A 24,418-nucleotide genomic window follows, 5' to 3' on the forward strand; every position below is an offset into this window, starting at 1 on the left:
AAACAAAAAAGAGGAGAAAGATGTTACACATGAATAAAAGCATCCAAAATGATGCAGATATAATGCTATTAATCAGCCAACATTTCAATATTGTCTGTGACTGAGTCTGATACAGTGTTTCGTGTCGCCAGCAAGGTGAGAGAACTACAAGGGCCAATATGGGCTTAATAGAGGTTCAGACAGGCACATCATTAAAAAACAGTTTCAGACTGTTGTCTTCCCGCGCATCGACTGTTCACTTTGGTAAAGGGTATCGATCATTTCTTGAAGTCCTTTGCTTCATCCTTGTTTTTTCTGAATGTACAGGTGCTGTTTTGTACCTACAGAAGGTGTTGAGTGCTTTGCATTCAAGGCAGCATCACAACCAGGTGAGCAACTCAATGCTGGAACCTGTCCGCACTCCTCTTCTTCAGCACCTTCCTCCTCGCTTCTGATGCTTTTTTTGTTTTTTACTGGGTGCACTTGACTCTCCACGGGTTGAAAGTGCATAGGGGTTGGGGCCCCCACCGTTGCAGTAAGGATCCGCTCACAGTAGTAAGGCCTTTTTGTTTCTCCAAAATAAAATAAAAAAAGAAACAAAACAAAAACACAACGTGACTGTTTCAGCGTTTGAGCATCTGCACAGTGAAGCTTTCGATTGGTGTGTTTGTGAAAGAAGGAGGAAAGTGTTTCTTTTTTTTTGTTTTTATGTGCATTTATCAGTCAGTGAAAGGCAGGTAAGAAAAAGGACCGGGGATCCTGCTCGTCCTACTCCTTCCATTACTGTCTTTCCTCTCCCTCCTCCTCCTCCTGGATGACCTGGATGTCATCTGATGGGGAGGAGGGCAAGCTGTCCTGCTGCTGTTGTTTGCCCAGATCTTTGTTTTTGTCCTCCTCCTCGATGATCTTCTTCCAAACCTTGTGGTTCTCCGTCAGGTGGTGCATGATGCAGCAGTACAGCCTGCGGCGATTTTTCGTCCTTCCTGAGATGAATCATAGGACAACATATGTATGAATGTGTGTTTTTATGTCACTTTTTACCTTCGGGTTTTGCAGGGTCGAATGCTGTCTGGCTTTAGAAGGCCAGCAGAACTTGTATTAGACCTCAATGATACTGAAGTCTCAATGTCATTAAAAAAACAAAAGCAACTTTAAAGAGATCAAACTAAAGAGTTAAACAAAAGTCAGACTTGTGAGTAGATTTTATTTGCCATTTAAAAAGTTGAACAGTTTCTTACTTGGAGCCAGCTCATCTTCTAGCACATCTTCCTCATCTTCATCTTCATCCAAATCGATGTCCCCCTGCCCCTCGTCCTCCTCTTCATCCGACCCTTCTTTACTAATCCAGTAGCCAGGGAGCAGGCCCGCAGCATCATAAGAATTACACAGTGGTCCAACAATGTGGGTGATGAAGGACTCCTGCAGCTTGGCCAGCTGCGGGGCCGAGCGGTCCATGAAGGGGCTGATGGGTAATCCCAATTTTGTCTCCTCGTCTCCCTGCGGATAAATAGCCCGGCCTTTAATAATGAATGGTGGAGGCTTGCTTGCATTCATCGCCTCCAGAGTTAATGGGAACAACAATGAAAGCAGCTGTGTGACACACATACAAAGTGTGTATGAACTTTGAAGATAAGAACTTTACAGCCAGCAGATGCAAAGGTAGCTCTGAGGAAGAATTGAAATAAAGTCATTTCAGGTCATTTTGTATAGAGAAAAACCCAACAGATTTCTTCCAAAATAGGCTTTGCTGACTTAATTGACTTTTTGCTTTTCTTTGCTATTCTGTTCTGCTTTCTTGCATTTTTTAAAGCACAAACTGCTGCCTCAAAATGTCTACATATTGAATTTCCTCAGAAAATTCCAAAAAGGCTGTCATGTGCTTTTTTTTTTTTTTTTAACTGATGAATCGCTTCTGTCTAATCACTCCATCATGAAAGTCTGACTGCTGCGGTGTTTTTTGTCAGATTATTGGAAATATGCGATGCTCTCCAATCTCCTCAAGATAACTCTCACTTTCATATATGGTAACCTCCCTTATCTGTCGGACCAAAGATCTTTGGACGTGTGTCATAGTAAAAGTACATGGCAAACCGTAAACGCTCTGACTTCCTGTTTGTATTTCAGATGCATTTTCTTCTTGCACGACATGCAAGAAAGGGAGCAAAAACGCAACAGTGCGCCAGCGCAGGGCTGAAGACGTTGATACTCTTCCATCTTTATCTCCACTTTCTGATTGTTGTTGTATAATGTATTGACGATGCGGATAAGAATGAGATAGCTCAAAGGGTAAATTAGGTAAAAAATTGTTTGTGGGGAGGGAGGACAGCACACCAGCGAAAAGGTCGCACTTTTAAAGAAGTGGATTTACGGGAAGAGGAGCGTCTTACGAAGTGCGTACCTGCTCGTAAAACTCATTGACGATGCCTTCGGTCCACTTCAGGTGCAGGTCCCGGACTTTAGCTGGTCCGTTTATGTCTGCTAGCTTGATGCACACTTGGCATACCAGTAGCCTGTCATTCTCGTTGGTCCAATCTATTCCAGGACTATTCACATCGTTCACCTGTTAAAAACACAACGATAACGAAGTAGGCATTTGTTAAACACTATCTATTTTCTTAAAAAGTAATAAACGTGCTTTGAAAGGCTGTAATCATCTCAAACCTTCGTATTGAACTCAGCCAAAAAGTCAAAGTGCTTCTTGAGGTCTGTGGCCAGTATGGCCTCGATGACAAGGAAGCGGAATCGCTTGAATTCCACGTGATCGAGGTTGGCCAGAAAGTTGTACTCGGGCTGGGACAGGTAGAGGTTCCAGGCAGACGCAGCGTGGTGGTTCTCCAGAACCGAGCGGTCATTATAGAGAACAGCCTGGGGGGTGAGGGTGGTGGGGGGAGACAGAAAAACAATAATGCTGATTCAAAAACTTTATCTGAGAAAAAAAATGGCAGTATGTATCTTTCTTACACAATGTGTCAATAATAGGATTAGAGAGTTTGTAAAGGTTTTATTATAGTAAACAGTCAATATAAATGATAAGTGTGCATGAGCGATTATGGTTATGAAAGAGGTGTGACAGACACACAAGAATGTGACACACTGATACATTAATGATAAAACAAGACATTTGTCAGGAGGGGAGATAAAATATCTTGGAAGAATAAAAGGTTTCTGCTTTTCTTTTATTGTAGGTTTTTTTCTGAGCAGCAACCTTTAGGTCCAGCCGCAGCGTTCAGGTCTGGACTTTGACTTGGCCGTTACAACACCTCTATCCCCGCTTTCTGATGTTGATCTGTTGTTGTTTAGATCCCTTTCATGATGCATGATCCAATTCCAGTCAAACTGTAGCTATCAGACACACGGTCGCCCCCCAGAATGCGTTGATAAAATAGAAAGGTTCACGGTTGCATAAATGACTGCGACACCCAGTTTGTGTCAGAGTCAACAAAACCCTCCACACCGCTGATATGAAGTGTAGTTGCTGATATCTTGTGTTTATGACCAAGCACTCTCACTTTCTACTTTAAATGACTTTATGCTGGTCGGTTTACTTTTAAGGAAGGAGAGTTTGGTGTACTAGGGTTGTTTCCCAGGGGGTGTGATGAGCTTAATCCAGTGTGGGTCCCTGAGCAAAACCCTTCACACTATTGGCAAAAATCTGGCAATTTTTCTGTTACACTATGTCACTATGGGTTCTTATGGGTTAAAAGCTTTCTTAAAAATGGTTGGTGTCATTCTTGTGAAAGGCTTAAGTACTATTATAGAAAAAGTACAATAAAATGCATACTGTATCAGTCTTCCAAAATCAATAAAGTAACTTTTCATTTAGCTTGGTCTAATGTATTTTACCTTTTGCCTGACACTTTGAGACAACCTTGTTAACTGGCACTTTAATATAAAACAGATGAAATTAGCCAGTAGTACAAAAATTTAGCTTTTAAATTCTAGAAAAATTACTATTTTTTTTACCTTTTTTTTCCAAATACATTTTAATCCAAAAGTAGGACTAAAGCCCAACCTCCAGACTGAACCTATAGGATTCTGTAGTCAACATTATTTCCAATACTTGCATTCACTATTCTATACATATGATAAAACCAGGTTATAATAACAAGTTAAGTAAGTTTACTCAATAGGCTGCTGCTAAAACTTAAATTGAAATAGTTAAAAAAAGTTTTGAATTTCATATTTTTTCTCCTTTTAAAATACCAGATTGGCTGATGCTTAAAGCCCTAGAACTAAACATTTTTTCTACTACTTTTATATCTTTGAAATAACATCTCTACAGTTATTTAAATGTATATTTGTGACAAATTAAAATCAGGGGGATGATATCATTAAACATTTTTTTACAACCTATTTAAAACGTGTTTTCTTTTATTAACAGGGTAGTTATGCAAAAATCATACAATCCATCAACTAAGAAACATTTTAACACTTTCAAAAAATCTATAGGTTCAAGGTACTCATGGTCTTCAGACGCAGACAGCACGAGTGCTATGACTGGACAGGTTGTGAAAATGCAATGTTTAAACTGGGACAGCCAGTTAACCATTTCATCTGTCGACTGCGCCTCAGTGCACACCGAGAGCGCCTAAGGAGGCCAACTGGCCCGTGCCACCACAAGCTAATCTGGCAGATGACCTCCGCTGGAGACACATTTCAAGGAGATAATGTTACTTTGTCTGGATCTCCAGTGACATTGACGTCAAATAGCAGTCGAGCAGAAACGGGGGCCATGCATTATGAGACATGTAAAGAAAAGAGATGTAAGGAAAATGTTGACTCAAGTTAAAGATTAACTGGAAACATGAAGACATAAAATACCAAGATAAACCCACAAAGACAGTGCTGTCAGCCAAAAATAATGCTGTTAAAAATACAATAAAATATGGAATACTTTTCACTCAGAAAGAAATAATTATTTAAAAAAAATTTGAATAAAAAGTGCAAATATGTGAGAAGAGGCCAGCTCAGGACTGTTTAGATGGTAACAAACATATTCAGGAAAAAGTAATTGTTCAGTTGTTTACAACATACAAGTCTTGCCTGAGGAGGAGTGTTGATAGGAGAGTTGATTTAAAAATTCTTTCAGAAATCCAGTTTAATGTCTGAATTAAACAGTAAAACTCTATAAATTTATGCTGATTTTTTTTTTTTTTACAGGGAGCTTTAACTATGAGAGTTTACCTCCAAAAGCTTTAGAAAGAGCGTACAGCTGAGCAGATGTTTTACTGCTAAAGGATTTTCCAGTCAGAACATAATCTTGTAAACATATGTGTTTAATCCCTGTCCTCACCACATCTGAAAGATGCACAAAAATGTGCTTTCTCACATCTTCATGTCTTACATAACTGTCATTTTCAGTCCCTGTAAACCTAAAAATAATGGTAGTGCAAATGAAATGATTTCAGGTTTACCTGAGGTGCATTAGTGGCGACTAGAAAGGCATTAGTGCGACCTGGATGGTCATAGTCGTGCATTGCAGCAGCTACATAAAGGGCCATGAGCTCCAGAGCGGGGATGTTCCAGGCCAGGCAGCCATAGCTGTCGTCTGAGACTGAGGAGCTCTTGGAGGAGGCGTAGGATATCCTGCCTGGAGAGATGCCACTATCGGAGTCTGGAACAGAGAAGCTTCATTTTTACTGCAATCATATATTTATATCCATGTTCAGCTATCTGACCAGCATGCGTTTACCTGTGTCACTTCCTGTGACATGCTCGCTGTGGATCTGCTGGAAGCCTGGGATGGGTTGAGTGGTCAAATACCAGACAGCGTGGAGCACATCAGTAGCATGGACCCGGTTATGGTCTGTGTGTTTTTAAGAACAACAGAATAAATATATTCAAGCAGAATGTTTCAGTATGAAACTAAGAAAGATATGCCGTCTTTGATCATTCTTACAGGGAATGTCTCTGTAGCCGTTTTCCAGAGCATGAAAGTATGACATGAACTCCCTCACGGGGATCTTGAAGATTTCAAACAGACACATGTCCTGGAAAAGCGTGTATGTGACCTGTGGGAAGAAAATGTTCTATTTTCAGCCAAATTCACTCATTCCACTTGATATGAGACACAATTACATCACAGGTGAAGTTTCACTGAAACACTCAATGAAGTGTTTTTAGGAGAGATTTTCAAATTAAAGGTATGTTTACTAAATAAGAAACAAAAAAAAAAGTCTCCCAAGAGTAAAATATTTTTGGTAAAATTTTAAGTTTTCTTTTTTCTACCTTTTATATTTTCTAGCATGGGAAATGCATTACTGTAGAATCGGTAATAGGCTATAATTAAAGCAGGTTCTACCATAACTCAGCCTCACTTTTCACGTCATCAGAATACTATTCAAAACTTTCGCTGCTTAATAAAACACTAAAATAGACACTGAATGATTTTACCAGAACTCATAGATTTACTAAATTTAAGAGTTCTGATTATTATAATTTTCCCCAAGAGTGGACAGACAGAAGGTTTATATGCCATGCGTGTTACATCGCACTCACATAGCTGAGAATGCGTCCCGTCTTCCCTCCTGTTACATCCACCAGGTCAAAGATCTGGAAGTTCCAGGTGTTCATTTTCTCCATGAGAGCCTCGTGGTCCTCCAGCATGGGATCTAACTTGAATTCCTGTTCATCCTAAAGAAAAAAAAAATCTGTAAATACATGTTTAGTACTTTCTTTTAGAGTTTTGAAGAAAAGATTAAACAGTCTTGCATTATAGATTTTTTCATTCCAGTTTCTGGCATTTATGAAATCTTTAAGACAAACTCCAGAATATTGTTTCTAACATGTTCTTGTGGCATTTTTCTGATGATGGAGGACATATATGAAGAAAATTAAGCTTAAAATAATATTTCTGAGTATTTATTTTTCAAGTTGTTGTGAATCAGAAGCAGATGAAAAAAATGAAGTTTAAAAAATGTATTTATTTGTGACATAAAAAAATATACTGGCGAGTGTGAGGAGTTGTGGGCAAAATTAGTTTTTTTAATGATGTTTTTTCTTCATCACAAGCTTTAATTTAGGTTATAAACTGACCAGTCAGATGCCTCAGTAAACTCATGTGGTGGTCCCCCCTGGAACGTTTGATTGAAAGATTCTACCAAGTCTGCTTTCAGTGGAAGGGGATGTAGACTTTGAGCAAACTTATACCTGATTGGTGACAGAAGTTGCTATAGAAACGACTAAAACCAAGTCGAACCAATCGCTGTTGTTTGGCTCCAACATGGGGTCGCCCGTATTGTAAAAAAATGGTGGATAAAATGGCTTCATTTTCTACAGGCAACATTACATTCGCTCTGTCCAGTTGTCTATATTCAATGGCTATAGGTGATGGGAAGGGGGGGGGCTGCACTGCACCATTAGTCCCACCCACAACTCAGAGGAGAATTTCTTATGAATTACTTCTGCTCTGCAGAAACTATGTCCGACAGTTTTTATCATTTTGACTAAAAAGGGCATTATACATAAAACATAAAAGACTACTGGGAACTCTTTGAAAATACATTAAAGATGATCAGAGTGGGACTTTAAGTATATTTAAATTATCTTTTAAGTCTGTACTGGTGTGTTCTAACATACAAAGAGTTGCCCACTCTACTTGGTTTTTAAGAGTACCTCTGATTTTGGCGTTGACTGCTCCGTGCTCGAGCTCTCCTCCTCCTCTTCGGCCAGGCCCTGGTTTCTTCCAGCTTCTAGCCTTCCATCTGCAGACACGTCCAGCTCACTGCTCTCCTCTCTTATAACAGGCTCCCCACTAAAGTCCAGCCCTTCACCTGTTGTTCAACCACACACACAAAAAACACAATATAATGCCAAACAGTATGTCACACCCAGACCTAAAAGTTTACCTATGATTAAGAAAATGTCGATTTAATGTTTGGATTGATGCAGTTGAACAGGTGTAGCAGCTGCTAATAGTATATTTCAACAAACTATTTTGGTATAAGTTGCTAGAAAGCTAGAAAAAGTTAAAAATCATTAATTTGTACATAAAAAACTCAATCTAAGTGCTTCCAAAAGTTGCAGGTTGGGGTCTTTACTTTTGGGTGCCATCCTGCAGTAGCATTAGAGTCCAGCAGAGAGCAGCACTGACCTCAGAAATATTTTCCTTTTTTTTTTTCATTTTAAGCCATAACAGCTGATTTCAATGAAGATTTTCTGAAAGTGAGTTTTGCATAGCAATCGTCTTCTTACCTGAGCGCCTGCATTGACCCTCGCTGTTAAACGGAGGGTGAGAATCCCCATGGTCACTGCTGGAAACTCCCTTGAGCATCTGACGGCCACAGCTGTGGGACAAGATGACCACCGTGACCATTTCCACCACATCATTTGATCTTATTGAGGAGTCGAGAGCGAATGGCGGCGCTCAGTCTCACCTGGTACAGACGGGAAAGGTAGAGTTGCGGAAGGCCTGCTGGGAATCGGCAGAGCTAATAGGGTAGCTTAAAGGCTTGTGCATGTTCAAGTGAACACTTGGCTTCGTCAGGAAGTCCGCCGTGTCTGGGAACTCCACAGGTGATCGACTGACATGGGACGATGAGCCTCCTGTCCCCAGGGCTGGAGGACTGTGGCTGGGTGAGGTTACAGGACTAAGGCTGGGGGATGCGCCTAAAAAATAGACAAGCCCAAAGAGATCAGAACAATGAGTCGAATTAAAGGTTTTTGTTTTTTTCATTTGTTAATGGAGGCTTACCTGGCCTTCTGGCCCCAGCATGGTATGTGAGAGTCACAGAGGAAGACCTCTGCTTGGGAATGGTGAGCAGGTTTGAATTGGGACCGTTGGGCAGACCTGAGCTGGAGTCCAAATACACATTCAAGTCAGTCTGACAAACAAAATGACTGCTTTTATAGTTAATAAATAACATTTTCACTATTAGATTGTTTGCTTCTATCTGTAAAAAATATCTGTCTTCTCTCAAGTCCCTCAACAAACAGTACAGACAAATATATGAAGATTTCATGAAGCTCTCCTGCCATCCTGTGGAAACACACTGCATAGACTCTACCCCCAGTATCTACAAAAAAGGTTATCCTCACACAAAACACGCTGGAGGGATTTTCGCAGAGCATAGATTTTAACAGTGTTTTAAAAACTGAGCAACCAGTAATTTAAAATAGCCAGATTGAGCAGTTTAAGAGTAGGTTGCTGAAATAAAAACAGGTCGGTCCCACAAAAAAAAACAATATTTGTATTTTTAGTTATTTCCTGTTTCATATCAAAACATGCCTTTAATATTATTCTCAATCTGATTAATTTGTGTCTTTTAACCCCCAAAAAGTAGAATATGCCTAAGTGTCCATTCATCCTGATGCTAAAAAACCCTCTTTCACAAACATAAGAAAACATTTAAAATTGTATTTAAGACCCACTCCGATGAAATGGTGCCTTTAACATGCTCTTGTTGCATTTTTCTCACGATAAAGGATACATAAGGATATATGTTTTTCGCTACACTAATGTTAGCTTGAGCTTGTAATGTGCTATAAGCTAGTAAGAGAGAGCATAAACAAAGGGCTGATGGGAACCTAGTGGAGGCTAACTTCCTCGCCAACAGTCCCGCCCACAACTTAAAGGGCAAATTTCTAACGAGCTCCTGCTGCTGTGTAGAAAATATGTCTTAAAAAAACAACCCAGACTTTTTGATTCTGGCTAAAAACTGCATAAATATAATAAAAGAGTACTGGAAGTGATTTTACAGCAGAAAAATATATCTGGAGTGGAACTTTAAAGATTATGTGTGTTCTAGAAAAACATTCTTCTAAACTGTATTTTTCTAATATTTGTTGCAGGATTTAAAAAAAAAAATTTAGTCTGTTTCCTAAAATATATTGATAGTATTGTCATGATGAATACAGTTAGGACTGAAAGCCCCCACCGCAGGGGTGTCAAACTCAAGTCCTCGAGGGCCGACGTCCTACTGGTTTTCCAGAAATCCTGCCTCATCTGCGGCCGATTACCTGGATCAGGTGTGTTTGGCCAATAAGGAGCTTCAAAGGCAGGTTGGTTGGAAAACATGTAGGACACCGGCCCTTGAGGCCTGGAGTTCGACACCTTTCTCTTTCAAGGGCTGATGGGTATTTGTGTGGATTTCTTTAAAATAAAATTTGCTCAATGGTTCACCTAAAAATAACTGTTTTCCACCTGTACAAGTTCATCACTTCAACATTCTCCCACAGGTGAAGTGTTTTTCTGTTGTGTTGCATGTAGAACCCTGGCTGTCTCCCGTACACCTGCAGATTTTACAGTTTTTTTCTGAAGTTTCCTGGAATGTTTTGTTTTTTCCAGCATACACAAAACCTGTTTATTTGTTCTACTTATCTATTCAAAAACTGGGCTTCCTTCATATATTTTGATGACGGCTGATCTGACATGAACTGAGACCTCCTTTGTATGTCACGGACGCACAAATGCAGCTCATCCAGATATACCTGTTTGACCGAGGAGGAAATGGATCACCAATACCAAGAAAAAAATATGCAATATGCATAGTACAAACATACAAATCAAGAGGAACTTCCTGTTCGGTTTGCTGAGGACAACTGTAACCTTTCATTTATAGGATTCTAAAACATATTCATCAAGTTTCACTGTGCAAACTCTCAAAAACATCCTGCAGTGCTATAAAAAGGAAACAAAAAACATAAGTTGACTTTAGGTACTTGAGGTCTGCTGATGAAAATGAATCTTTGTGAACATTGGTACCTCATGAGGATGAGTTCAGAGTGCTGCCTCTTTCCGTTGTTACGCTCCCAGCGTGAAGCGGGGGAGTCCAGAGCGGCGAAGGAAGTTGGTGCCGAGGACGTAGAACTCCGCCTGGGTTGAGGAGTAGGGAGGCTGTTTCTGCTGCTCAGACCCTAACAGTTAAAGGAGGTATCAAATATAAATATAAGGATGATGTTGAAAAATTAAAGCAATTTCTTTCTTTTTAATTTCAATAACTGGAGCAAACGTCTTTGCTCACCTTAATGTTTTTCCTGTCGGTCCTGTCGACAGAGTCCTCCGCCTCCACAGAGTAGAAGCCGGGGAAAGGCGTGAAGGGGTTGACCCTCGGACGGCATGACCCTGAAAACGTCCCCAGCAGGCTGGAGATGCTGCGCAGGTTGGCGATGGTGTTGGCCGACAGAGATGAGTCCACCAGCACATCGGACACCAGGTTTCTGGCCTCGTTGATGACTGACAGATCAACGCCGTTCCCGCTGACTGCGCCCTGCCGCATGACCAGATACCCCCCGACACAAGTTAGGGAGCAATATAAAAGACAGAATATCTCCAATGATGAACATGTTTATTCTTATCCAATATCTTATATTCTTATGTTACGTTAGCTTCAGAAACACATGTTCAAGCAGCCACTCCCAATGAAATTCTATGTAAACGCTCATTTCAGGCATCTGCATTCAAAACTCTTGTGTTCGTGTTTCCCTACGCAAGCTTTTAAGTCCATTTTCGGGCTCTACATGCAAACCGTGTGGCCCCTGAACGTGCATTGAAAGTTGAATTTAGATTTGGTAGCATCCTTTTCAATTCATAGAAATGCCAACCATTTGAAAAATTGATCATGGAGGAGAAATCATTACATGTGGATAAGTTGTTCCACCATTTATTTCATATATCAGAAAGAAAAAGATTTGACATTTCACACCAAAGCTCTTCCAACTGTGAGTGTATGCAGTAGTATCGGGTAGTGACAGTCCTGTGTGAACACCATGCTATGCTATTAGTGCTTTTCTGAATGCACATCACATTCCCGGTGTGTACGTAAATGAGAGTAAATGCCCTAAACTTTTAAACTCCATAAGGCGAGAGTAGAACTATGTTAACATTTAAAGAAGAATATGGAAGATTTTGATAACAGACCCTAAAAGTGATCATTTTGGAGAATGCGTTTATTTTCTGTCACAAGTCGGAACAAATAATCCCTCTCATAGCTACATTTTTAATTAAATTACACAAATACCTCAAACAAGCCTGAGTAAGATAAACATGTAGCATGACAGTAACTCCAAGGTCACTGGAAGCAACATTTGAAACGTGTATTCTGCCCACGCAAACAGTTAAGCAAAAGTACTGAATGTCCTACAGGTGGCTTCTACTTTCACTGGTGGGGGAGCAGGCGCCATCTCCATCTAAAAAGACGCACGTTTCATGAATGACCTTTAAACTCCAACGAGGCGTGAGTGAAAACAGACGACGTCACTGACCTGATACTGCGGTTTGTACCAGTGCTTCAGATCCCAGTCCCATAAGATCATCTGAAAAGGAGAAAGAGACGGCTGTCAGTCAAACCGCGGGGATGCGGCCGTGGTGTCAAAGCCTTTCTCCAAGACGGCTTTGACCTTTGCGCACACTGCTTCTGAGAGGGCATTGGTAGGTCAGCAACAGTGCAGCAGCGCTTCTGCTGGTCTCTGCTGCCTGTTATCTAAACACTGTAGTAACAGTTTACATTAAGGATTTCCTGCACCACTTAATGCGCTTTCTACTACGGGGGTACTGCAAGCGAGCTGCTTGCAGGCTTGAGAGACAGCTGACTGAGGCCTTTCACTACTGCACAAGGCGAACAGCAAACCACTAAAACCACCATGGTGTGTCTAGAATGGAGTTATGAGATCTTATCAAGCCCAAACTACGTCAATAGGCAGCGTTTTCATGCTATCTGTCGGTACCCACACAGAGGCTCTCACACTTTACAGCAGTGCAGGGTCAGAGCTGGTGCATGTTGTGTAACTCTATTCTGCTGGACCTGGAATGACCTAATCCCCAACAAGAGTCCATTACAAATCAAACAGACATTAGTTACTGAAGGGGCTTCTAACGTTACATGTTCAGACGTTTACTTGTCAAAGACGACTGCCCACATACTCTATTGGTAAAGCAATAACAAAAATAGAAGATGCATCTATTTTTACCAAACTATTTTGACTCATTGCTACATTGAAATACAGTAACCATTTTCTGCAAAACATTTAGCAACAACCAACGTATGTAAAAAACCTAAAATCTTCCAGTTTGCTAGTGAAAATTTAAAAAATATAATAAAAATCTAAACAAAATAGGTATTTAGGTGTTTATACAACAAAAACATTTTCATACATATTTTAATTGTATATTTTGAATATGAAAACACATAACTTTTAATGTTAAACTTGTGCAATCAACATTGTAATAATGGTGAGTGATAAAAAAAAAAAAAAATCACATGCATTAACCTATTTACATTACAAGATGGACTGATGCTTATCTGAAAAAGCTCTCCCAGAAACACGTGACCCTCATTCTGATGTAAACACACACCCAATATTCACTGAAGTCAGAAAGGAACAAAGTACATCATGTCCCGCTCAAGTATAAATATAAATATTTAAATTAAAATACGGATATGGACATTTAAAATCACAATAGAAAACCCAAATGAGCTGTTTGAAGAAGAATGCTTATTGTGTGACTTCCAAACATCTCTAAAAGAAAACCACAAAAGGCAAAAGAGTGTTGATAAATCAACATGTGAAAATGCCAGAGCAGGACTGACAGCTGTCCTGTGCTGCATATAAACTCAATGACTGATATTTAAATGGATTAGCGGGTCCATTCCATCTCACTTTATCAGTAACGCTCTCATTGATCAAAGTGGAACGTTGGGTGTTTGTCATCAGCATCTGTACGATGCTGCCAAACATTTAATATGGCAAATAAGCCTCGCCATGGCAACCGGACACAGAGGCCAGCAAACAATGCTCGGCGGGAGACAGCCGGAGGACAGAGTTCCTGGCCTTCTGCTTGTTTACAAGAAAAAAACAAATAAGATATTTGTAGAACCTGAAGGAGATGCTACCATTAAAGTAAAGGTTGGAAAAAAAAGACAAAAACAATCAGGAAAAAGCTGGTGGTTTTGTTGCACACTTGTCAAATCACAGTGACGGTCTCAAACGTGGAGAGTGTCACACCAAGAAGCGGAGCGCGCAAAATCTGCCAACACATCAACATTACAGCATGGTTTTCACTTTCCCTTGTCCAATCAGTGCACAATACACAAACACTGCCCTGACTCATGCCGAAAACAGGAAAATCTGGATGAATAGGCTGAGGCACAGCTTCACCGTGTGCCAACACACAAATGATCGACGGCGGCGTCTTTTTTGTGAGACGGTGGTTTGTCAGGGAACGTTTTCTTCACTGGCCGACCACTAACGAGGCTTAAGGGTAGATGCACAAAGCAGACACGTGCAAATCCTCGGACACCTGGCCAAATATACATCGCCTCCACCCTCTGAAATGGTCTCAAAAGCAGCAATAAAAACACCTGTAGAGCTGGAAATACAGCTGTTTGTCTAGCTATAATGTAATTATTTTACATTAAATAATATTAAACAGAAAAAATATGTTTAATCAATGTATTGTAACTTACTTTTTCACTATCATTTATTCTTTGAAAAGAAAACTTATAATTTGTTTTCATTTTTAAGAAAAATTGACAATTTTACTGTTTATTTTACTTATTGGAAACTCCACTTAAAACAGAACATTAACTAATAGTTGCTTAAGTTTTGTTTGGTCATATTCTGATGAATTTCTCTATTTTTAAACTTTTACAACGGGCCGTATAACACCTCTGTGTGATTCTATGTCACACCAAACACAAAGTCACATGGGTACATGCATAAAAAATATGATTTATAGCACACACACTGTAAAATAAAAAGAACTGTTTATGCACTTTTTTTTTTACAAATTCACTAAAAAAAAGAGGGATATCTCTGCTAAATAAAGAAAAATAAACATTGGAATTAAAACATGTACTTCTATGCAAAACAGTATATGTAAAACTCAGCACATGAAGACACACATAATACTTCAGCATGAGATGGGTCGTAAATGTTTCAAAACAGGAGTCAATAAACCTGTGCAGGCTATTGGACTGCTGGTTAGTTACACCAGTGTGTCATATTAGCTCGGCCCTGCGCTCTAAGAGGTGCTAGAACTGATAAAAACATGCTAATAAGAGGGTGGGGTGGGAGGGGGGCAGAAGAAAAGGTATCAATGGCAGACAGGCGGGCAGTCAAGCAGGACATTAGTATGGAAAAGAAGCAGGGCGGTGCTGACGTCAGTCTGCAGCGACATACAGCGTCATCGGCCTTCTGCACATGCACGCGCTGACAATGAGAGCCTGAGCTCTGGTTACCGAGACACTTAAGGAAGGCAAATCAGATGCAGGGAGGGTTTGAAAGCACAGTGTAACGCGAATGATGTTCAGGAGGAAGAGGAGAGGTCTGCAGATGATCGACCATTTAGATGCAAGCTTTAATTCATAGATCATAGAATAAACGGACAAAATAGACTGTTATTTAAAAGCTGCTTCTTCTTCATTTAGATACAAAACCAGGAATTCCACGATTCATGAAAATACTATTATTATTTGAGAATTTCTTTCAATTTTTGACTTTTTGCTGTGCATTTCTAATAAAAAAAAAGAAAGGTAAGACAAGACAAAAGGGATCCATTGCCACCAACTATTGGAGCTTGTTATGACAAAAAGGTCATAAAAGTCTTCCTCCATTTGGGGCTTGAACCCTTAAAACCAGCAGACCCAAAGGCATGACTCGGGGTGCTACAGATGGCTAAGCTGCCTGTGGCTCTGACCCGTGTCGTCAGAGAAACCTGGCAGGGCGATGGAAAATTCTTCTACTAAGGAAAAGAGTTCCTTCAACATGTCATCCCGCTCTTTCGCACTCAGCTATCACTTCACTGAACCTGCTGTTGTTCATCGTCCGCCAAGCACAGGTCCACATCTGTGACCTCGAGTACTGACTTTTTTTTTTTTTTTTTAAAGCTGTTAGATCCATTACACTGTTTTCAGGGGTGTCCTACTTATTTGTCCGGTCTATAAATCTGTTACAATGTTTCGATCTAAAACTTTCCAGTTTTTTATGAATGTAGTAAAACTCAATAAACCAACACACCTGAGAAGTTCAATGTATACAGAAACAGATACAATCAATAGCAAAAATATGTTTTCAGTTAGTTTTAAAAATTATATAAAACACAATGTAACAAAAAAAGATTAATTTTGACTATTTTGTTATTGGCATTTAGAGAAAAATGTGGGAGATGCAGTCAAACAGCTCTTCTAACAAGGCAGAAAGAGAGATCTGCTATAATTAAACATAAATAAAAATAAAATAGAGAAAACAATGTCCCTTCTTGGACCCGAGTTGTGTTTGTCCCATTGACATGAATAGAGATGGATAAACACGCCTGTTACCTCGAGTTCAAACAAAATGAAGTCAATTTTGTCACCATTTTTCCGCAGTATTTCCGGAATCTTGCCCAATAAAGAAAATATATCATTTAAAAAAAATAGGTTTAGCAAGAACACAAAAGCGGCACAAATCCATTTCACGCAAGACGAAGCTTCGGATCTACAACTCCACCGTACTCTCCATTCTCTTATATGGCTCCGAAACATGGCCCTTAAATAAGACCGTAGCCTCAAGAATAGATGGCTTTGATAGCAGGGCTCTTAGAACCATCGAGAACATCAGGTGGCCCCAGCGAATCTCCAACGAATCGCTCAGAGCCCTCACAAACCAGCCCAGAGCTTCCACCCTGGCAGCACTGTGCCGTGTCCGCTGGTTTCGCCATGTTCTTCGCCTTCCCTCTGAACACCCAACAAGAGTCATTTTGAAGTTTGACCCAAAGGCCGCAGGCTGGAGACGACCGCGAGGAAAGCCCCGCACTCGGTGGCTTGACATCATTTCAGACGACCTTCGCCAATATGGCATTACTGTAAAGGACGCAGATCTGCTGGCACAAGACCGCCAGTATTGGAGACACCTGACTCATCTGATCAGCTCAACGCACCAGGGCGGGATACCAGCCCTAACGCAGGAGCAAGATAGATAGATAGATAGATAGATAGCAAGAACATGTTAAAAAGAGACACCAGAGCAAGAATGCATTTAATAACAAACAGAATGACTGAGTATAGCCGGTTATTTTTCAATAGAAGTCTATGGGATTTTGGTTTTCTGGGACTATTTGGAACCTGAAGAGGGAGGGGGTGAACTGTCCAGTCCTTTCTATGTACTGCCTTTGATTTGTCCATTAAATGTGCCTACTGTAACTTGGAGCTTACTGCATTTAAGTGATGCTTTTATCGATGGATGTGTTACACTGGGACACATCCATCGACATCAAAATCAAAAGTGAGCTTTTTAGGGCAATGGCTTTATTTAATAGCCTGTGGTACACAGAACATCAAAGGTTGAATATGATGATCCAAATGGCTGTGATGTTGTTCTAAATTTAAATGTATTTTTTTTAACTTGTCCTGTCCAACTGCTGAGCAAACAGATAAGAGCAGAAGTCCTCTTTAGGCTAAACTTTATTTATATTGATTCTTTTTTTATCCTTTTTATTTTGTTGGACCGGACGGAAAACAAGAAGAGAGAGGAAGAAAAACTTCTATTAACTATATTATTTTAAATCCGGAGCCACATTAGTATTAGCTTCGACACAATTTTCAAGGTATTAAAAAGACAAAAATCAAGATATGAGACGATAATTTTCAATGGCAACCTGCCAAGCAACAACGACTCAAGTTTGCGCAATTCGTTTACCAGAAAACCCCTTTGCTTCCTTCTCTCATCTTAGCATCATGCCGTCATACATGACAACAACACGCTTATCAGCAACCTGTGGACCAAACTAATAATGTTATGATCGCTATCTTGTAGCACAGTAAACCCTGGAAAACTAGCTTGACCTTTGTCACAATGTGGGACACATGGAAATGTTCTAAATCACTTCTCCAGTCATTGTTTTAACTGTTGGATGGTAGTGCTCATTTTATGGCGGTTTCTTTGATTTTCTAACAGAAGTTTTTTATGTGACCTGGATTCAATTTAAGAGGCTAACAAAATATCACGTTTATTGGTATGTATGTAAAATATTATTTAACGTAAAACTAAGAACCATCTGCATTCCAATCCTGAAAGAAGGGCTAGTTAGGAAAATTCTTCGGATCCCAAGAAATATTCATCTTGGTGCCTACTGCTGTCATTCTTGTCACTGTCTGAACCCCATGAAAAATATTATTGTCTGAGCAAAAACGTAGATAAAAGGCTTTCCACAGACAGAAGCAGCATCACCAATGAAACAGTTCTGAGAGGTCGGTGAGAGTGCTTGGCTGCTACAGAGCTAATGGGAGCTATAGTGTGACTCCAGGACTTGTCAGAGTTTGTACATGAGTGAAAATCGATTTGTTACTCCAATGTTGAGCACATGTCCAGTCTGACTTTACTGCTGATGACACTCTCCCCACACAAAAAAAATATTGGTTCTCTTTTGTGCTCCATTAACGTCCATCTATGTTTGACAACAGAAAAAAACAAAGCAGTGTGTTGTGACAACAGCCTTCAAGCACATTTAGCACCCGTTTGTACCAATAGGCTCGTCTCTATTTTGCTTGCACAGTTTTTTGGGATTTCGTTTTAAAATAAAATCCACTGAAGAACTGCTGTGTTGAAAATGTGTAGATATTACTTTGTTTCATGAACACCTAAAAATGTCACAAAAAGGAAGCTGAGGATTAACAAAGCTGCTAAAATCCGACTTTACCCATTCTATCTAAACAAAACCAGCCTTTGCTTGAAATCCAACAAACTTATGGCTATAGTTTGGAGATGCAGCATCACAACAGGGGCATAGAATGTGATTTTACTTGTATGTCTGGTTAACATGAATCAGACAAATCTGATGAATTTCTCGTGGTATAAGTCACATTTTTGGATAGTTTGGCAACTTATACTTGTGACTGATTTATATGTGATATATGAGTTTTTTAAATAGGCTCTTATTTTCTTTGTTTTTTCCTCCAACATTTGGCTGCCCTTAAGCATTTGTTATTGAAAACAAAGCAGAGGAAGCGCCATCCAAAAAGAACATGGAGAAGCTGATCATTTTCCTCCTAAATTTTATATTTTTCTCACTTGCATCAATGTTATTATTCTTGTTTTACTTTTTTTTTCCTTCCTCTGACTTCTGTTGAACAGCAGATCATCAAACTGGGTTAAAGAGATTTGCAAGTACAGCAGAAAGTGCACAGAAGTTTACATTTAAATGTAAGAAATTACTTTTGCTTTAGCATAGCTTGTTAAAGTTATAAAGTCGACGTTATGTATTTCAGAGCACTAGGAGCTAAGCGCAAACAAATCTGATCGGCAACTATTGATGACGTCATCAAATTTGAAGACACTGTTTTCCATAACTCCGTTTGGAGGGCTAAATGTAGGTGTAGCGAGAAGCCGTAGAGGCAGGGGAAGAACTCTGATTTGGCCGTAGTCCAAAAAATAAGGTCATTTGGTAGTTACCACCTGTTTTCTGAGAAATGTGGAACCTTAGTGAAGGAGGTTACCTCAAATAGGATGTGGAGCACTAAAGCCAGAGACAATGCATACACAGAGGGCCCAATGAAATGGACATCCCACTCAATAAATCTTCCTCAAATTAATACAAGATGTTTTGTTCAAAAGGACAGATTTGACTTTGGGGATGCAGCCCGCATACCGAGTGGAATCATAAAGAACAAAAAGCCAAAAAAAGAAGAAGTCACTCAGGTTGCTCTGAGACTGCAGGTGTGTCCTCATTCCAAGAGTGGAGGATACTTTAAAACCCCACTAGACTTTCCACTGTGTGTGTTTTTTTTAAACTTTCAGCTGATCTGAAATCACCTTTTAAGCCTCAAGAAGGAGGCGCACAAAGTTGCGTCATGTCTGAACTGCTCTGTTACAGCTCAAAGAACTCCTGCTTATGCACAAATTGACAGCTATTGACTTAATTATATAAAGGTATACACATATTTTGTAGTCATAAAGAGAGAAAACATTACTGAGTGTTATTTGGAGCAGAAATTGACAAATGCAGGTTTGTCCTGCTGCACTGCTCCAATTATCTCAAAGGTTTACCACCTTAAGCCTCAGGTAATATTCAACTAAGTGGGGGGTGAAGGGGTGAAATATTTCAAACATTTAGCCCTTCTTGGAGAACAAATGTTTTGCTTTTACGACCGTCACAATAGAGATCGGCAGGGATTTTATGCCAGTTGCTTTTTGCAGACATAACCAAACTATTACCAAACCTGGTCGAAAGAGTATAACTTTCCTCTTTAAAGTGCAGTGCAGTGTACACTCCCATGCTCAGATCCTTATTATAAAAACGGGTATAAACCTAGAAATCATTGTAAAAACAACAATATAAAAAAAATGTATTAGCTTGCAGTTTTTAGGTTGTCGTCGCACAAAAATGAATTGCAAAAAGAGACAGAATTGTTGAAAGTTGGAAAAAAAAACTTGCCATTCCACAAATCAGGTCTATGTATTCAATATAAAGACTGTTTTCAATGTAGACGACTGAAAACATCCATGATCCTTGAATTGGTTGAAATCTGTTAACTAAATGTTATTATTATTATCCAGAATGTGAGTATAAAGTAGAACATACCTGGGAGGAGTAGACCAACAGTTCATTGAAAAATAAAAAGAGCCCTAAACCATAAAAAAGCCCTTTTCTCACAAATCAATTCAGGTGATTCGGTTGTGGATGATGAGGAAACAGGACAGCACACATCTCTATTGGTTTAGTCAAGACTTTCAAGCGAGTCATCTGGAGCCTCAATGCAAGAACGGTCAAAAAAGGCCTTGTAAATAACAATCAATCACAGTATTAAATGTATTGTTTACTCTGGACCTCTCCCTGATTTAGTTCTGCCTACAGCTCACCATTAACGCCTGTAAAGTCCCGTTCCAAGCAGAGGACCACTGTCATCAAGATCTCCCAAAGCTAAACAATGACTTCAGTGAAAGAGGGCAGAATGTAACTTTAAAACTGCAGAAAAAAAGATGCGCATAACAGATAGCTAAAATAATTTGACTGTTAAAACATTCAAAGAAAACAGGTCAGAAACTGTACAAGAGAAATTCAGGTCAGGATTATACAACACACTAGGGAACAGAGAACTACATAGAATCTTTTAGATTCAACTACCATATTTTATTATAGTCTGGAACGCCTTATTCATTCTGGTTGTGCTTACCGATGTTAAAGTGATTTTTAGAGGTGCACAGCAATCTGTCAAAATTTCAGTTTGTGTTTTGTGAGAGTTGCAAACAAGGTTGGATGTCATTGTAAATATGCTAATACAGCTAGTGCGTAACGGTGTTGAGCTGTGGAGGTGCTGTCTTTGGTAAAAAAAAAAAAAGAAAAGAAACTGTAAACGAGTTTCTTTTCAACTGGTCGATGGCTCCTTCTGGGACAGACACACTTTTAACTCTGCTAATACCTGCACTTCAGGTTCAAGTTTGTGTTTGAGCCTCTATTGAGAGGCAACACAACAAACAATGACAGGGTTTGTGTTGGAATCCTGAACCGTGGAGAATAGGCCCACTTGTGTTTGTAGGTATCTTTAGAATGTATAAGTATAATGCTAAAAAAATAGTCACATCTTTTTGGAATTTCACTATAAGTTCTACTTAAAATGCTCGTCTGTCTTACAATGCCCAAGTCTGTCTTCTTCAAACTCCAAATCTTAAAGTATACTAAGATCTCACTCATTTCTTGAAACTTTTTATTAAATAGTTTACAAATTTTAACTTGCCCATGGATGAAAAACTTTTGAAGACAGCAGATGGGTTTCAAAGGTTAGAATGACATTTATCAGAGCTGGTGGAATGAACAGTCAGTATGAGAACTGTATTATTTATGTCCACATCTGAGCATCACACTTGCTTTTTCTGGGGAAACACAAATATAGTGTGTTTAAGCGTGAGGCTTTGTTCATGTGAGTGGGTCTGAAATGAACTAGGACTGAGAATCACTGGTTACCTCACGATACGATACGATACACGATACATGGCTCACAAGATCGATGATATTACAATACTGAAATAATTGGTAAAAATGATCTCTAATGACTCATAATATATTAATATAATAGAGAATAACACATTTTTTAGGAAAATATATCCACATTTATTTTTTAGCTTGAACACAATCATAATAAACAACTTAAATAGAATGCCACAACTTAGTGCAAAATTGCTGTAAAACAACAATTAAATCATTCAATTAGCTGCCAGGCAAGCACAATGGTGGTCACGATAGCCAGTCTCACAACGCGCGCCCATCTACCTCCGAAGGAACGTCTCACAAACGGACTTACAGCCTGTTTACAGCCTCTTCAAACAAAAATAAAAGATCGATACTTAGTAAGAGCACATCGAGAATCGATTGCAGGACTAAATGTTGCGATATATCGCAATATTCATATTTTGGCACACCCCTAGGATGGACTGATGACCCGTCCGGGATAAGTTAGAGAGGGCTCCATCAACCCCTCTGCCTTCTCAAGATACAACAGTTAATGATGATGGATGAATAGATTAGGGAACAAAGACTGAAAGCAGAACCCAATCCAGACAATAAATACAACAATCCTCACAAAAAAGTCAGGCTGCTGTTGGTGTTAAAGAAAATCCACTAAAACCGTTTTTAACATTTTGATGTAAAAACCAGACTGATTATTTGTATTCCATCTTTTTATAGGTGAAGAAGCCTCAATGTTTGCATCATGCTGCTTTTGATCTTAAAGGAAACCTTATTAAAGTGGCCAGTGAGTACGCAAACAAACATAGATACATCTATGCAACAGTAAACAAAATACATCACAAGGATTCAGGCCATGTCGCCAAAAACAGAAAAATCTCAGTAAGCAGCTAACAAAGGCTCATGCAGGCTGCACTTCTTCTGTTGGCTTGGAGATTGGAGCTTGTATGACAAGCACAATATACAGGAACAACAAAAATACCGCATTATGAGTAAGGTCAACCCTAGTGCGTCAATGCTGAACTTTCCTCCACAATGGCATGTTGGATGCTCAGAAGGCCTGTAACTTTTTGACCGTGCTCAACACTAAAACCCAGCAGGCACCGACCAGTGTTGACAAAATACTGTCTGCATTCCACTCCTTGTGTTTCTTACAAAAGCAACAAAAAATCAAAAGCTAATGAATGAACATTATTGTTTTTCTTCCAAAAATGACAGATTTGTGAGGTTTTCAAAGACGTGTAGGAATATAAGACAGATTTAATTCAAATGTATCTGGGTTTGAAGGCTGTTTCAGAAGAGGACAGCTGCTGGTCAGACGTACTGTAAACCTTAGTTGTGCTGCGGCCTAAATTTGTCTCGGTGTGCACACTTCATATCTTGGGTTTCTGTGTATCCGTCAGTTAAATAAGAGAAAGAATGCAACTTGGCACAATGAGGCATACCCCGCATAAATCTATGCATGACTCTGGCTTCATACTTACTGGGAAAACACTCAATAAATCATGTTTTAAATAGCCCGCTGTGTAGACTATGGAAGCCGTTTACGCTTTATCTCAAGACCAAATTTTTCTGTTGAGGTGCAAAGTCATCGCTATCACAAGAGATATAGGCATGACCTTTAGAGAGTTGTGGCACGGAGCCCATGTGTAAATACTTTGAATGATACTTGTCTAAGTCCTCTCGGCTGACACTGATTTGCAGGTTCACAAAAATACCCCAGGTTTACTAAGTGTTATCACATGTAATTATTAAAAGGGGCACCGGGCTTGTGACGCACAGAATGTACAAAGAGCTTTGTTAGTTTGATGACAGGAAAAAAAAAGACGAATTTCAGCTGTTTTTTTTCCCACTGATTTTTTTCTCTAAAGAGTATTTCCCACGATCAGCATCAACTGGTAGTGACAATTAAAACTATCTCTTGATCTTTCATAGAACAATTCCACTAAATTTGTTTAATTTAATACGCAAACACCTATCTACAATTCTTAATTTGGTGCAACATTGTCCTTTTTCTTTTTTAGTTCCACTTCAACCTCTTGAACCTAATGCTGTTGAGTTTTTAGGGCAATGCAACACAAAGTCAATCCATAAACCAGTAAAATCAAATACATCCAGGCAAAAAAATTCCTGGTAGATTACTTTGTAACATAGTTTCAGAGAGTGCCTCACAATCATTAAAGTGGTGGGCCGAGCGATGCCAATACTTTCCAAACATTACACAGTTTGGCCTTGTAAGCTTTGAAACATTTTGTCTCGTTGCAACATGTGATGAATCTCAGGCTAACAGGCTAACGGCTAATCTGTTAATCTGTAACGTTATGTGATGTTTCACTTCGTTGTTTAGCTCCACTTCTGGAAAGCAGGGCAGCAAATTTTAGTGCCCCCAAAATTTCTTGACTCAGTGTTTGTTGGCAAAGACAGCCAGCAGGAACATTTTTGGACTGGCTGAACCGTTATCTAACCGTTACTTCATGTGCAATTAGGTGCTGAAGTGGCCAACAATGCCGTTAACTCATTAAGTAGTTAAATGATTTACCAGCCAGACACACTAAGCTTTCCTAA

General features: G+C 39.5%; 1 protein-coding gene across 1 annotated transcript in view; it reads right to left on the minus strand.

Annotated features, from left to right (window-relative positions):
* The window catches only part of pde3b (phosphodiesterase 3B), a gene marked incomplete at its 3' end in the record, with an annotated part of 37,161 nt that continues 12,743 nt past the window's right edge, over positions 1-24,418 (minus strand). The window contains 15 exon segments of the mRNA XM_024295538.2: positions 1-962; positions 1,218-1,476; positions 2,378-2,539; positions 2,641-2,844; positions 5,394-5,593; positions 5,672-5,785; positions 5,879-5,990; positions 6,478-6,612; positions 7,594-7,751; positions 8,173-8,264; positions 8,355-8,586; positions 8,672-8,772; positions 10,682-10,833; positions 10,941-11,186; positions 12,181-12,231. Coding sequence (XP_024151306.1) covers positions 760-962; positions 1,218-1,476; positions 2,378-2,539; positions 2,641-2,844; positions 5,394-5,593; positions 5,672-5,785; positions 5,879-5,990; positions 6,478-6,612; positions 7,594-7,751; positions 8,173-8,264; positions 8,355-8,586; positions 8,672-8,772; positions 10,682-10,833; positions 10,941-11,186; positions 12,181-12,231 — 2,421 coding nt within the window.

Source organism: Oryzias melastigma, linkage group LG3, assembly GCF_002922805.2.
Source record: "Oryzias melastigma strain HK-1 linkage group LG3, ASM292280v2, whole genome shotgun sequence".
In the NCBI taxonomy this organism is placed as follows: Eukaryota; Metazoa; Chordata; class Actinopteri; order Beloniformes; family Adrianichthyidae; genus Oryzias; species Oryzias melastigma.